Source organism: Anopheles coustani, chromosome 2 (assembly GCF_943734705.1).
Source record: "Anopheles coustani chromosome 2, idAnoCousDA_361_x.2, whole genome shotgun sequence".
Classification (NCBI taxonomy): Eukaryota; Metazoa; Arthropoda; class Insecta; order Diptera; family Culicidae; genus Anopheles; species Anopheles coustani.
Genome location: NC_071289.1, coordinates 15,879,294 through 15,894,504, shown reverse-complemented (window position 1 = coordinate 15,894,504; position 15,211 = coordinate 15,879,294). Strand labels below are relative to the sequence as shown.

General features: G+C 45.3%; 4 protein-coding genes across 6 annotated transcripts in view; 1 reads left to right on the top strand and 3 right to left on the bottom strand.

The window, feature by feature from the left end:
* The window catches only part of LOC131266758 (chromatin complexes subunit BAP18), a 51,501-nt gene that overhangs the window by 12,754 nt on the left and 23,536 nt on the right, over nt 1–15,211 (bottom strand). The gene's annotated exons all lie outside the window — the stretch shown is intronic.
* Nucleotides 107–1,583, bottom strand: LOC131266751 (CBY1-interacting BAR domain-containing protein 1-B). Its single transcript, XM_058269374.1, has 4 exons — nt 918–1,583; nt 778–810; nt 429–710; nt 107–355 (listed from the first exon to the last, which is right to left on the bottom strand). Exons 1-4 carry the CDS (start codon nt 1,581–1,583, stop codon nt 155–157), a joined length of 1,182 nt encoding a protein of 393 aa, XP_058125357.1. The 3' UTR covers nt 107–154.
* On the bottom strand, nt 1,816–3,841 carry LOC131266744 (cell division cycle protein 23 homolog). The gene is made up of 2 exons (XM_058269365.1): nt 2,653–3,841; nt 1,816–2,579 (listed from the first exon to the last, which is right to left on the bottom strand). The coding sequence occupies exons 1-2, from the start codon at nt 3,773–3,775 to the stop codon at nt 1,855–1,857; spliced, it is 1,848 nt and encodes a 615-aa protein (XP_058125348.1). The 5' UTR covers nt 3,776–3,841; the 3' UTR covers nt 1,816–1,854.
* LOC131266747 (phospholipase A2 group XV-like) lies at nt 4,779–6,952 on the top strand. Its single transcript, XM_058269370.1, has 4 exons — nt 4,779–5,131; nt 5,533–5,907; nt 5,979–6,501; nt 6,584–6,952. Exons 1-4 carry the CDS (start codon nt 4,960–4,962, stop codon nt 6,807–6,809), a joined length of 1,296 nt encoding a protein of 431 aa, XP_058125353.1. The 5' UTR covers nt 4,779–4,959; the 3' UTR covers nt 6,810–6,952.

Here is a 15,211-nt window from a genome sequence, read left to right as displayed (position 1 = left end):
GCTTTCGTTAAGGATTTTCATATTAGGAATGTTACTTTGGTTCGTCATGCCACTAGCATTAGCACCAAGAACAGAAATGATAAGCTCCCAAGTCTGCAATGAATAATGAAATTAAAAGTCAAATACAAAACTCTATCTTAGTCATTCGGCGGCACTATGGATTGAAATCTTTTAGTTTGATAATTTTGAACGTGGAATCGACCTGGCTTTTTTTCGCCGGTTCCGCAACAACTGTTGGTCGCATCGGTTTGATCGCAAGTTCGGAGTTTTCGTCCGTCACCGTCTCACTGTCCTCACTATCATCTTCTTCTGACGACGATTTTGATTCAGTGGAAGTGTCATGTTTCAATGAATCCTGTTATAAAGAAAGAGATATGATAAACATGTTTCACACCCTGTATAATCCTAGAACCACGCAATGCGCTTACCAATGACTCGACGGATTGTTGCACCGAAGTCTTGTTCGAACGTCTACTTGTAGGATGTCTTTGCACACGTTGCTGCTCGACAACCCCCGCTAATGTCCCGGGAGCTTCTTCCTGTTCCTGTTCCTGCGACGAGTTGAGGGAGTTCGAGCTGAGACTTTTGTTTTTACGTCCACCAGAAAACCCGGCAAATGTAGCATTAAGGGCGCCCATCGATTGCGACTTTATCCGCTGTAGGAAGTAACGGTCGGGTATGGTATCCTGCTGCAGGTATTTTTTAAATTGCTGTAAAGAAATGTATTAGTTCACAACTGTTCGCTCTTTGAAAAATGTTAGTTTAAAAATCTGTTACCCTGTTTTGGCGTTTTAATTCCTTGTGTATTCCCTACCCGTTCCATGTGGATTGGTATGCAAGGGAGTGCAAGAAAAATGGTTCACAATAATTCAAGTTCTACCCTTTGCTAACTGCATACGTAGTATTTCCCCACTCACCTGATGATCCTTGCATTCGTCAATGTCACTAATATCCTGATAAGTAGCCGACAGCACTTCCATCGCCTGCGCGTGCATTTTCAGCTCAATTAGTACAAAACTCTGCAGCAAGTCCTTAATATCACGTAATTTCTGTTTTTCGAATCGTTCGACAAGCTGCTCGATATCCTTTAGCGATTTAGCGACCTCCAAATTAGATTTGATCATTTCGGTGTCGTTCGTGTTACGCTTGTAGCGCCCGTTGCGAGCTTTGTTCTGCTCCAGCTGCTTTCGCTTGGCCAAATCCTTGTCCCGCGCCAGCAAAGCCTCCTTTACGCCCTCCTTGCAGTGCTTACACACCGACTCGTACTGCGACAGTTCGGCGACAATTTTTGTCTCCAGCCGCTTGACACCGGTATCCTGGAAATCTCCGATCAGCGTAACCGCCTTGGCCAGACTCGAAAGCGCGTTCGCCAGTGTTCGGTTGTACTTTTCCGCATCGCAATAATCCTGTGTTGCATGGGCTAGTTCGTCGGACTTGTCGCGCAATCTGGCCACCTTTCGCGTGTACTCCGAAAAGGCCCCACACAGCTCGCTAAAATGTTTCTCCACAGAGCCAATACGATCGAGTATGAACTTCGATTGTTCCTCGCACAAAATAGTCGTCGTATTGCCACTGCGAAGCATTGTGTTTTTGTTGCTTACGTTCTACTCAATTTAATGCGTCGTCCGTGTATGACGAATGGCTTTCAACTGCCGTTAACTATCCGATCATTTTGTTGGGGCACCTAGGATACCTAGGTTGCTAGGATACCAACCGATTGATTTACTTGCATTCAACCATACCATGCAAGAAAACGGATACATACCACTGAACGAAAGAAAAATTAACGTTACTCCACCGAGGCCGTTGTGCTTTGCGAAAATATTGTATTTATTTTTCAAATATTACTAACAATTACTCATTCGTGTCGAATGAATCCTCCATTTGAAACTCTGGTATTTCCTCACTGGTTACTAACGGCACTTCTTCGCCCATGGCCAACTCCGCCACCGTTTTACAAATGTTCGATTCATCCATATCCATGTCCTCTCCGTACGTATCGGTGGACTCGCTGTCAGGCTTATCTTCTACGTTTGTAGCAGCCTTTGCCGCAGCGATGTTTGTAGTACCCGAGGAAGTCGCCAACTTGTGTCCCCGTTTGTTGGCAATCGACTTGAGCAACGACTCGGCCTCCCGCTTCGTGTCTTCGTAGTCTAAACACTTATACGCAAAGTGGGACGCTTTTTCAAAATCTTCAACCTTCTCGTAGTGGTTCGCGAGGGTCATATATGCGTGATACAGTGATGCTTTATCGGCTACCACCTTTTCGTCCCGGCAAAAGCTCAGGAACACCGGAATCGCTTTCTCCATTTCGCCCTGTTTCTCGTACAGCTTGGCCAAACTATACAATGCCACACCCTCGATGTCACCAACGCTGTGTGCCTTCTGGTAGCACTTGATGGCGTCCGATACTTTGTCCAACTTTTCGTACGTTTCTCCCAGCGCAACAAGCATTCGGCTATCATATGGTCGCAGCTGTTGGGCGGCTTTATAGTAGTATAAACTGTAGTAAGGCATTTTGAGGATCTCGTACGCCTGGCCGAGGCCGTACCATGCCCGAAAATCTCGCCGATTGACTTCTACAATTACAAAAAAAAAAAAAATAAAGATAATACAAATCAACCAGAGACCCCACGAGGCTCGACTACTTACCAACAGCCTGCCGGTAGCTTTGTATGGCGGCGTTAGTGTTTTTCATCTCCATAAACTCATGCCCCATCAGCGTCCAGGCTGATAGGTAGCGGGGGTTCAGCTTGAGTGCCCGTTGAAAATACATTACCGCTTTATAGTGGTCCGCTCGGATGCTATAGTAGTTCCCGACGACGCAGCACGTTTCCGGACTGTACTTGTTGATCTCCACAACCTTATGTGCCAGGTGAGACATTTCCGTTTTCATGTCCTTCACAAACAGCAGGTTGGAATAAGAATCGAGATTATCTAAACGATACGGGTCGATTTTCTGTAGGCGCTGAAATATCTCAATCGATCGATCGACATCCCGTTTGTTCGAGAAAGCAATGGCCAACTGGGTAGGTATAAATATGCATTTGCCAAAACCAATCTTCAGCAGGTGCTGGAAGATCTTGATTCCTTCATCGTTGAGAAACAGTTCAATGTACGCGTACCCGATGAAAATCTGCTTGATCCAATGGTTAGGCAGATTCAGATCGAGCAGCATCACCTTGTGCGTGACCAGCGGTGCTAGCTCCACCCAAGCGCTCCAGAGCGTCGGTTCGGCATTGATTGCTTCTACAAACACTTGCACGGCGAGGATGGTGAGATCGAGCTTCTTCAGTATAACTCCGTACAGATAAAGACAGTATCCGTCCAGCTTGCCGAGACTGCGCTCCGTGCGTAGCGTGGACACCAGATCGGCGAAATCTTTTGCGTGCTTCTTGGTGCTGACTACCGAGCTGTCGGTCATGTTGTCCAATCGCTTCTTTTCCATCGACATGTACGTTGAGTACATGTGCAGAAACTTGGGCACAGGCGATTCGCAGTTTCGCGTAAAGTAGGTCGCTCGGTCGTACTCGCGCACATCGAAATAGCTCTTGGCAAGTATGTAATCGTCGTACTCGTTGTCGGCGATACCGGCACGTTGCGCATCGTACGTTTCGTGGTCGTCCTTTCGTTCCAGCCTATCCTGGGGAAGCCCGTGATTTAGTTCGGCAAGCCATTTGGCACACTGCACCAAACCGCGTTTGTTGCATTCGACGATGCCGTTCAGAATGTCAAGTTTCGCTTCGGCCAGGTTCACTGTGAATGTTTCATCCATTGCGAAGCAGTAATGGAGCAATTTACCTTAATTGACTACTGATTTAAAACAAAACTACACGGTTTCGCTGGGATTACCGCGGAAATATACAATCAAACGCCGGGTTTATTTACAAACGCCGAAAGTGACTTTTCTTTATCCCAAGGTGCATATAGATTACACAACGCTATACATCTTGGTTCAAGTGCTGTCAGTGAGCTGTAAGTTATTGATTCCAAATAAAAAAATGCGTTTAACGATTAGGCTGGTGTCATTGCTTTACCGCACGATGTTTTGTCGGACGACAGGTCCGCCAATTTTTCTGTAATTTTTTAAATTCTAAGACGATTAAATGAATTTTATTATTTTTCTTAGATGAAAGGCTCAACTCCGAGTTTATAAAGTCCAACTTTGTTGACAGATAAAATCGGATGCGTCCATCCGATAAAATCAAATGATTTTGATTTTGTCGTGCGGAGAAATCGTGCGAACCTTGCAGCTGTCAAATCCCATACATTTTCGTCTGTCAAAAGATCGTGCGGTAAAGCACTGACACCAGCCTTATTCTATGAATTTCTCTGCCCTCGAGAAACAGTTCCCAGTGCAACTCACACCGTATTTCATATATTTTTATAAAGATTCTACGACCAATTCCTTTACTTATCGCTGTTAGTTTCTATGCTGCGTACAGGGAAAATTTGTAAACAAAAAATCGACGTCAACGCACGCTCGGTAAACTCTCAGTGTGCAAAACAAAATAAGGTCAATCAGGTCCACAACAGCTGCTCAGGCGGGACGCTCTGGGTTGGCGTGCCGTTGGGGGAAGCGAATTCTGCTGGTGTTATCAAATCACAATTCCCGGTTGTTCGATTCCCGACCAGCTCTGGCACTGATTGCCGGCATCGTTTCGGCCTGGCCGTTCAGTCGTGTGGAATAAACCCTACAGGCAAGCATAAAACCGAAAAACGAGTCTCGTGCACTCGAGCCTGTGCATTTTGTTTTGCGTAGCAGGCATATTTCCCCGTTCAATACATTGTGTTTTCGCATTCGAGTGGACCGCGCTTTTTCAGTATTGATTGGTCGTCTTTTTTTTTCGGTTTGTGTTTCGTAATCGGATCAATCGATCCACGAAAGCGGTCGAATAGCCTGCATTTCTTCCCGTCACAGTGTAATTTCGTTAAATAATTAAGCACCGTTCGTCGAACATGCGTGTCCATCTCCTGCTAGTATTCTCCTTGGTGCTGATTTGCTGTTGCCCACATTCCTCCGGCGTGTTTTTCAATCATGGTGGAAAATATTTGGCCTCCCTCAAACGGCTCTTTAAACGATACGAACATCTCTTGGAACCAGGACGAAAGCTGTCACCGGTCATCTTTGGTAGGTATTCGGAGTAAAAGGACGACAGACGATCACGCGATAGCGGTAGCCTAGACGATTATTGGCCGAGAAGGTCGCTTATCAATAAGAAAATAACAACAACGCTTGATTCACTGGCGAGCGAGCGATCGAGCAAACAAGGAAATTTACGTAAATGACTGGTTGGACATCATACCATCCGGGTGCAAAGTAGTGTCTCGTGATTATCGTGCGGTGTAAATAACATCCAGATGTAGCCATGCTTCTTTTTACTACTGTAAAGCATGCAAAGAACGTACAGAACGGTGTTTCATTGGTGTAATACCGCTGCTTTACTATCAACTTCCATTGCAATAGATTTTTATAGTTGATTGGTATGACGACTCCTTTTTCCCCTTGTCTCATCGTTGTTTTCTTTACAGTTCCCGGTGATGGCGGAAGTCAGATGGATGCCATGCTCAACAAACCCAGCAAAGTGTCGATCCTTTGCCAAAAACAAACCACCACTTTCTTTAACATCTGGCTGAACAAGGAACTGCTTCTGCCGTTGGTGATTGATTGCTGGATCGACAACATTCGGCTGGAGTACGATAACGTAACACGCACGACTCGCAACTCTCCCGGTGTTGTTACGCGTGTGCCCGGCTTCGGTCAGTCCGAAACGGTGGAATGGATCGATCCGTCTCATGCTTCGGTTGGCGCTTACTTTGTAAACATTGCCAATGCACTCGTCTCTAATGGTTATGCGAGAGATAAATCCATCGTGGGAGCGCCTTATGATTTCCGAAAAGGGCCGAGTAGGTTTTTTTTGCCAAACGCTGCATGAAACATTTATCTTACTTCCTCCCTGTTTGTTTTTTTGTTCCAGATGAACACAAAGAGTTCTTCCTCTCGTTAAAGTATCTAGTCGAGCAAACGTATACCTTGAATGGGGAGATTCCGGTTTCTTTCGTCGTCCACAGCATGGGGGCACCGATGACGCTGCATTTTCTTCAGATGCAAACGCCCGATTGGAAGGCGAAATACATCCGACGAGTGATCTCGATTGCTGGCGCTTGGGCGGGCAGTATGAAAGCGCTGAAGGTGTACGCCATCGGGGACGATCTCGGTGCGTTCGCGCTCAGCGGCAAAGTAATGCGAGCGGAACAGATCACAAACCCGTCGCTGGCCTTCCTACTGCCGTCACCGCTCTTCTGGAAACCGAACGAGGTGCTTGCCCGCACGCAATCGCGTATCTATACCATGGATCAGATGGAAGAATTCTTTAACGACCTTGATTATCGTAATGGGTGGGAAATGCGCCAGGACACGCTACCGTACACGTTGAACTTTACTGCACCCGGCGTTGAACTGCATTGCTTTTATGGAAGCAAAATTAACACGGTTGAATCGTAAGTTGCACTTTATCTCTCTCTTACTCTCTGCCGTAACGTCTCTCCGTTCCGTCCTTTGAAATGCATTCTTCTCTTGCAGCTTGGAATACCAAAAATCGTACGATCTCAGCGGCACTCCCGTGCTAAAGATGGGCGCCGGCGATGGCACGGTAAATGCCCGATCGCTTGAAGCGTGCAAACAGTGGGCAACCCAGCAGAAGCAGCCGATCTACACCAAAGAATTTCCCGGTGCGGACCACATGAGCATTTTGGCCGACGTTAATGTCATCGATAGCGTCATGAAAGTTCTTCTCTCGGATCTGTAACGGAAGAGTGCCATTGATTTGATTTTATTACCTACTAGATAAGAAAAATCTGCGAAAAAACCGAATCTCATCCGTGACACTGAAACTCACTTACAGTACCACGAGTTTAAAGCAATAAAAGTAATGTAAACGATTATCAATACATATTATCAAAAGTTACTTTCCTAGCAACTAACTTGTATGTGCTTGCGCAACACCAAACATTCCTTGCCGCACGTAATGGAAAGAAAATACGCACAATTTCGCCATAGGTTTTTCTAATCGATCGATCCAAACGGACGGTAGTGACCTTTCCGGTTTGCTTGGCACCAGAACTTTTCACGAGCCGATGGTAAACGGCATTTAAATTCACAGACTATGGGGTAGTGGTGGAAGGAAGTGTTTGCGTAACACACCTATAGACTGACGGCGCAAGGAACAATAGAACTGGACGTTGGAACGAATGCTGATCGAAGAGAGGAATGGTTGACATTTCTCCATGAGGAAGTTGTTGTGAGAAGGTAAGTAAATGTGTCGTTTTAGACGACCCAGAACAATCTGTTAGCATTTCTTGTTTAATTGTCTTAGTTGGAGACGATCCGTATGACGATGTATTTCTTTTCTTGTGCCATGGAGTATTTTAATTTTAATTCCCAAAGTTCTATTGGTTGTTTCGTGCTTTGATTTGTGTGTCTAAACCTTCTTGCAGATAAATTCCCGGTCCAGTTATGCGGAATTTTGTTTAAGCAAATAAAAAACGAGATTAAGTGTTCGGCGGAATGTTTTATTTATGCAAATCAACGAGATTAAGGGTTCGATTTCAATACTTAGCATTTTTTCAGATTGCTTAGCCTTCCTCACAGATCATGATTGATATTCAAAAATCACGTTATTTTCAAACAATTAACTAGACGCGCAGGAGAATTGTTGGAAATCATTGAACATTGTATAAGAATTGTTCCATTGGAGTAGAAAACGCTGAATATAATTAAAGACATGTGTTTGCTATCTAACATTTCCAAATTGTTACGACCTCGACATGCGTCCTTGCGGAAAAAGACAAACATGGGCTGTTCATAAAAATAGCACGTGGGTAGTAGAAATGCGAAATCTACTAAAATCAACCAATTTTGGAAATATTAAACTATGAGGAACAGAGTCAGGAGCTTACATTCCTCTCTCTCGAACAAATTCATATTAAACTGGATTTGAATGAAATACATGCATCATGCAGGAAAAAATAGCTCCATTATTTCGCGTGTGTAACATTAAAATGTGTTCTGATCATTTCTCCCAGCCTTCGCTTTCTTCTTCCCTGCATGAAATCCAGAAGGCCCTTTCCGTCTCTGGCAATGGGCGTTAAGGTCAGGATAGGGAAGTTTTCCGGTCGTTGCCTTTCCTAGCAGCAACGAGTAACGCTCGAAGCCACGTGCTTCGCTATGCTTCAGCCCTTCCAGGGTAGCTTATCCAAAAGCAAAAGTGGTGGCAAGTGTGCGTCGAATGCGCACTACGAAAGCCATATCACGTGGGCTACGGTAACTGCTTCTCGGCTGAACAACAATTTTCACAGCGGCCTACCACGAGCCGTGTGTTGAATTTGTGACCGCGCTCGCGACGTATGTGTTTGTTCACAACGTTGTTTTCCAATCATTCCCGTCGATTTTCGCAAGGGAGTTTGCTCGTGGCCGGGCCATAGGGACGAGCAGGCGAGTTTGATAACCCGATGAAGCATTTTCCGTCCAGACCCAACAAACCTTCCTCATGTCCTTGCGTTTACAATGGCGGCCTGGCGAACGGTGTCCGACTGTGATGAAGTCGTCGACTTGCCTAGGAGTTGGAGAAGTTGTCAACCACCACAATTTGCCTAATGGCAACGCAGGCCAACGGAGTGGCATCTACATAACTGTGCAACAATTGCGAAATGATTGCGGTTGGGTAAACGAAACTTTATCGCCTGCGAAATTTTCAATTCCCCCACTTCCGTGGTAAACGTAACGAAAGTAATTCTTATGAGAAATAATATGAAAAAATTAACTGACCAGTCAACGGCACCAACTAACAAAAACACGGCCCCGCCTGTTTATCATGTACCTTCAGTAATTATCATGGGCAATCATCTCACCTTGTCCAACCCTTTCCCTTATTTTCTTTTCCAAAGTAACGCGTAATTGAACAGCCAAACAAACGTAATAGAAAAGTTTCGCCATTTGTTTGTTGCGAGTTAAGAGTCGATGCAACAGATGGGAAACCTCATACCGGTGTAACTAGTTTGCTTAAGAATTATATGCTTCGGATTGTTGCCCAGATATGATTGTTGCGAAACTTTGATGAGTTGCCGATCGGAAGGTGGAGAAGCAGAATGATGAATCGAATGTTATGCTGCGCAATACGAATTGATTTGGAGTATTGCTGTATAACGTTCATGCGTTGATGTTTACCATTAGAAAACGAGTTGGTGGTTCAAACACGATAGAATTATTAAACCTCCTGAATAATATAATTTTTTCACATTTTAAATTGCACACCAAATGGTGTTTCTTACAATAAACTAGTTTAAAGTTTTATCAAAGTAGCAAACAATTACGCTTTGATGGCGGGATGGAATTATTTAATATATTATTTCAATTTCGTTTGAATGAACAACGATAAACAAAAATACAAACTTACAGCTCAAAGTCAATTTTCCTACGTCGCATTTTATTGCAACTCACGATAGAAATTACAGTCATTTAACCAGCCCTACTTGTTTGTTTTAGTTAATGTACACGTGCTGTATACAGCTGCTAGCACAAGAATCAAACCAAGCGGCTGTTCATGGCGGGATTGAATCTTTGAGATTTTTCCTATATTATTTATTACCATCAAATTTATAGTCTAACGACTAACTGGCTGTAAACGTACTTGTTTACTTTTATGACTAACTGCAGGAACCCAATTGTTTTTCAAATTGAAGGGATTTTGAACATTCCGGATCCTCCCCCTCATGAACTATGAACAGCACGTTTTCTAACTTATCTGTACATCCGAACCCGATTTTGTTCGAATTTCACGTGTTCATGTTGTAGAAGGCGAAGGCTGCAGCTAAAGGATGTCATCTAGAGTAACCGCTCATCCCGAAGTTCATCAAAGGCGGCATTGAAGTAGCATCGGTAATCCGTTCTAAGTTGCCTTCTCGGAATCTCGTGCGTTGCGGCAAATTTGGACCACACTATCACGTGCTCGAGACGCGCGTCCTAGCCCGAAGCTTTATCTAAAGGCTAGATTACTATCATCGTATTGACATTGTGAGAAGTTGTGTTGGAAACCGGTGGGCAAACCATTTTCGAGCGCGAGTGGAGCAGCACAATAAGTTAAACCGTTTCTCCCTCGATACTAATATCACTGCCGTTCCCATCTCCCAATCGATGGGTTCAGACATAGCGTGAGATGGTCAATCACGTTGAACATTTCCCTCCCTGAACATGCCAATCGTGGACACCCACGGATCGGGAAAACGTTGGAGGAAAACACATCGGAGGGAGAAAAAAGTGTCACGGCCATAAATCATGAGAAACCGCAGCAACGTGCGACGGAGTTCATAAATCACGACGGCAGCTAATATCCACCGCTGAGCACTATTTGCAGATGTTCAGGGAAGGGCTCGCACGTTTGTTTGCTTTCCATGGTTTTCTTTCATTTTCCATGTTTTTTTTGTTTATTATACCACGGACTGACGACGTAATGCGTTAACATGACGCAAAGCAATTTGAAGACTTTGATAATACACCGAGGAACGAGTTGACACGTTGATTGAATGCATGCAATTGTTGGTTGAACATTTCGGATACTAGCCAATAAGGTATAAATTATGGGAAATATAAAGCAAATCCAAATATTTAGTAGAAATTGAATCTTTATTTCCTTAAACCAAAATGGGTTTGAGAGTGCGAACCCAATTTGAGGGTCCTTACCCCATGAGCTTAGGGTATTTGTTCTTAAATGCCTAACTTAAGTTGCCTGGGACCTTACTATCGACAACACTTACCAATTAATAATACAAATTGAAGGGAAAGTAAGACAACAACATCAAATCGATCATCGCGGATTTCCGCTGTTTCCGCTGTTTCATCCGTTAACTTTGCCCTTTCCGGCCACGTGTCAAACGTTGCACCGGTCGTGCCTATCAATCACTTGCTCATTAAATCAATTCCACGCCGACCGGGGTCTGAGTGGGCTTTTGATCAATTAGGAAATTAGTCCGAGAGCTCGTCGGTTCGCTGGGGCGGAGGGAGGGGAATATCTGAGTAAGAGGAAGTATTAGTTGGGGAGTAGTTAATCTTAAGTTCTATTAATCTTATCCTAAACCGAGTGCCAAGTCGTCCGTGTCGAGCTTGTGTTTTTCGGCTCGAAAAACCACTCAACAGCCGCTTTTCAACAATAGTTGCGTAAACTTTGAATTCGGAAGAAGCATCTTCCCAAAAACTCTTGCAGGTCCTGTGCTGCTCGTGGCGAAAAAAGTCCTCATAAAGTATTTTTCCCCCGATAGTTTTCCTATCCACTTCAGTTTAAATATAGTTTGATATAGGACCGACATTTGATCCAGGCGCCATTTCGCTTTTCCTACATCAGACGTTCGGTTAAACGGTTGTATGCTTGTAAGGCGAAGTTGTTCACCGCCGTTCGGGAAGCCGGGTTACGTGTTAACTTACGTTTCTCTTCCAACATTGGAACTTCAGTTTGTTTTTGAGTCACTTTGTTTCATTACACAATGCTTTCATCTACATCTAAATAGGGTGTTTCTTTGCTCCTTCTTCAGGGAGCGAGCGATAAACGACGCTTCCGGTAACATTACATCGAGTTCGTTACGTAGTTCTGATTAATCTTTTAATCTTTAATCCTGTGCTTTTTCTGTGGGGGGGGCTCTAACTAAGACACGCGATTTGTTTTAGGGGTAAAACTTAACAATACTCACAGCCTTACTTGAATTTTAAATGTTCCTTCCCCCTTATAAATTAACTCCTCGAATCCAATTGCTAGTAAGTGATAGAGACGGATACACGGTACAGCAAGAAAAAGAAGAGAGAGTGAATGCGAAAGAAAACCAAAAAAGTTTTGAATATAAATACTAGGTCCGTTTGTTTGACTTGCAGTTTGGAAGAAAGTAATCGATCATTGCAGAAACGTGTGTCTCCCAGGGTAACCTATTCCTAACTACACCGTACACCGGGGGGTTGTCGATCAGATTTGCAAATCTTTCATTTATTTTTCCCAGAATAGCGGCGGAAGGGGAATGAGTGTAGGTTTATTGATGCCGTGCTTTAATTGCCAACAAGTGTACCGGCCAGCGGTACCGACCAGCAAACCGGTGAAAAACATCAATCGGTTCCCAAAATGTTTACCCCTTGCCGATCCAACGAAAGCGTTGTGGTCCAAACATTTCCTCGAATAAATGCGTTATTTGTCCGGTGCGGCATCAAAAGTACGGCGGAGATCGACTGGCGCAAGATGATCGCCAAAATCCTGACGAGACGTGCTTCGGTTCACGCGCTTGGTGCGTGTCTCCTGGGGTCTAAATTTATGAATGGTCTCGGTTTCCCGTATTCCATGTATTCCTCCCCCCTCTCGGTTGGTGGACGTTGGCCATTCATTATTCGCAATGCTAGTGACCGCGGTCACTTTTTCGGGTAACAAGCGTGCGTTTCTCCCCTAGAGTACCATTGCTTGGTACCATCCTTGGAAACTCGTCTCGATCGGTATCGAAATCGGCCAGGATGTCAATGGCAGACGGTGGGAAAAGAAATTCTTCGGCAACATTCGCTCGATGACGTACGGTCGAGGAGTTGTGCGGTTCGCCGGTACGGATCCGGGTCGTTCAAAAATAGTAGCCAAAGCCGCCGGCGTCATGGCGCATTAGGGAGGGCCCGAACGCGGGACCCGTCGCTCGGAACAATGGGCGATGACGTCCATGGCTTACGAGAGGGCAGGAAGCTGCCCGATAGGTATGTATTCATTCCCGTCCATACCCGCCTTTCGTCCAATGTTTGCATTTTTCCAACTCCATAATCCGGAAGTGTCGCCGAAGGGAATGGCAACCTGGTGGCGACTTGCCCCGATGACGTTTTTCACACTCGGGCTGGACACACAAACACACACACACACAGGCGGGCAGGTTCAGGTGGAGGATCTATTTATACGATGAGTCAAAACAGAAATCCAACCAAAACAGATGGACGAAAGGAATCGGAAAGAGGAAACGTAATGCCGTCGTACGCTTCTAACCGACGGCGTTTTGGGAGGTTTTTCTTTTCCCCCCTCCCCGGGAGACTAAGAGATACATTTCTGTCACTGACAGTTCACTTCATCTGCCTGGGCGCATGGCGGGAGAACAGGAAGGGCACCTGGTTTGGTTTGCAATTGCGTCAAACGACGACGAGGGCCAATTCTTGAAATGCATCCGGGCCTTCCGGACCGAACGAAGCGCAGGTGCGCGATGTAGTTCCCGTTAGCTTTTCCGGGGCCGCTGGGGGGGGAGGGATAGACGCCGGGCCCATTCGTCATGAGAAACATCTCGTCGAACCGTTTAATAACGTGCTCACGTCGCTGGCAAGCAATGATTCATTGCGAGACGGGGGGAATCTGCCTTCTTGGCTGAAGATTTGTTTGTCCTTTGCTACGTGCCCACGAAAGCTCAAAACCAAGTACGTCACATGTTTTTGGTGGAAGGTTCCAAAATAGATCCTCCCCTGGCTGAGCGGAGTTTTCCACGCCGTCGATATGCTGATTGGAGGTTCCCGATTCGAACGAGTCGTTAAAAATATCCTCCCCATAACTACTTGCACCATAAAACAGAGCCAACGAAATCATCACCAATCAAAGGTGACATTTCGTGGAATAAACATAATGTTATCGTCTCAATTTCCCTCCCCACCCCACATTGGCGCTTGAGTTCCGATAGTGCAGAGGATGTTTTTCGGTGGAAAAAAGGATTTACCAGCAAACACAAAGGCAACGTTGTCGAATGCCCTGAAGTAAGGGGCCTCAGGGTTCACTCGCCGCCGAAGGACTTTTCTTGGAAGCCGAGCAAAATATCGTCGTTCAAAATAAAATAAACGCTCGAGGGTGGGAGCCTTCAGTGGGAGGACTAAAGAATCAGCCAATCATGGTCAGCCATTCCCGGAGCTATTTATCCGTTGGTGAGTTCAAATATCTCAGGAAAGAGGAATCGAATTCCATCGAAACGAGATCGATGGCTCATTAAGCAGGTCGCTTGATGGAAGTGGATGGAATTAATTATGTCCGGAAGGGCAGCACAACAATCAAATAATCACTCGGTTTGCCGCTGGTCGTTTCAGTTCTGTCAATGCTGACGTTACAAAGTGCGCCAACGTTCGAGTGGTTGGGTGTGGGTATTTTAAACAAACAACATGGCGGCACGGTTCGCTTGGGTAAATGCAATTTCCCACCTCCTGGGGCGGGATCAGTTTGGTGAATGAATCGTGATCGAAGTCATAATCGGATAGCCATTCGCACCTGATGTTCACTAGCACTATGCGTTATGTGTATGGGTCGTCGATGGAAACGTAAATCGATTCCGAGTGAATTCACCAGGCGAGCCGATCATTGGGTACAAAAAAAAAAAAAAACGAATATCCTATGAGATGGAAAATTCCATGCCTTCCCCCCGCCGCTATCGGTAAAGGGGATGGAAAATTCCCTTTAACACATTGTGTCCGTGTGTGCACCACGAGCACCATCCGTTGGAGGTCTCGCATCCTTGCTCCTCAAATACATCGATCGATGATGGGAGATGAAAAAAAAAACGGTGAAACCTTCGGCGCCAGGCTTAGCTGTTTGCTTGTGATTTTCCGAGCTCCGAGCCCTACAGGGACTGCTAGGCTGGCGGCAAAATGGTAAACAAATAATCAATTAATACCGTGGCACGGAATCTGCGCCACGTGGCACCCATTCGATGTTACAGACGCTCCTTTCCATCTTCTTTTTTTTTGTCGTTCGTTTTCTGTCCCGTTGCTTCCTCTCTGTTTATCTCTAGATCTCCGCCTCGAAAGCCGGACCGGTTTCCATGTGATACTAATGAGGCTCGATTGAGCGGAAGGCTGCTGGTTTCCTGTTTTTTTTTGTAACCACTGCGCCTTCCATTTTTTCCCTCCGTTCCTTCTGATGGAGACGGGGGGTTTTGATTTTTCTGTTACTTCTTTACTACGAATCAGGATCAAGTTTTTGTATTCCCCTGAACATTGTTCGGCACATAAACTCCTCCATCCATTTAACCTTTCCACGAATCGACAGGCGTAGGCGTTGTGTTACGAAGAGCTCGGAACGAGTAAATGGTTGGGGGATTGGTTTGAAAGATTTGCAAATGATCTCCGGGTCGATATAATCTAAAGTAAGTATCGCATACACATGCGTACCGTGTTTTCTATACA

Coding starts and splice junctions, on each gene's coding strand:
- LOC131266751 (XM_058269374.1), bottom strand. CDS start 1,583: ATGCTTCGCAGTGGCAATACGACGACTATTTTGTGCGAGGAACAATCG. Junction 811..917: donor ACGAATGCAAGGATCATCAG/GTGAGTGGGGAA, acceptor TGGAACGGGTAG/GGAATACACAAGGAATTAAA. Junction 356..428: donor AACAATCCGTCGAGTCATTG/GTAAGCGCATTG, acceptor TCTTTATAACAG/GATTCATTGAAACATGACAC.
- LOC131266747 (XM_058269370.1), top strand. CDS start 4,960: ATGCGTGTCCATCTCCTGCTAGTATTCTCCTTGGTGCTGATTTGCTGT. Junction 5,132..5,532: donor GCTGTCACCGGTCATCTTTG/GTAGGTATTCGG, acceptor TTTTCTTTACAG/TTCCCGGTGATGGCGGAAGT. Junction 6,502..6,583: donor AAAATTAACACGGTTGAATC/GTAAGTTGCACT, acceptor CTTCTCTTGCAG/CTTGGAATACCAAAAATCGT.
- LOC131266744 (XM_058269365.1), bottom strand. CDS start 3,775: ATGGATGAAACATTCACAGTGAACCTGGCCGAAGCGAAACTTGACATT. Junction 2,580..2,652: donor AAGCTACCGGCAGGCTGTTG/GTAAGTAGTCGA, acceptor TTGTAATTGTAG/AAGTCAATCGGCGAGATTTT.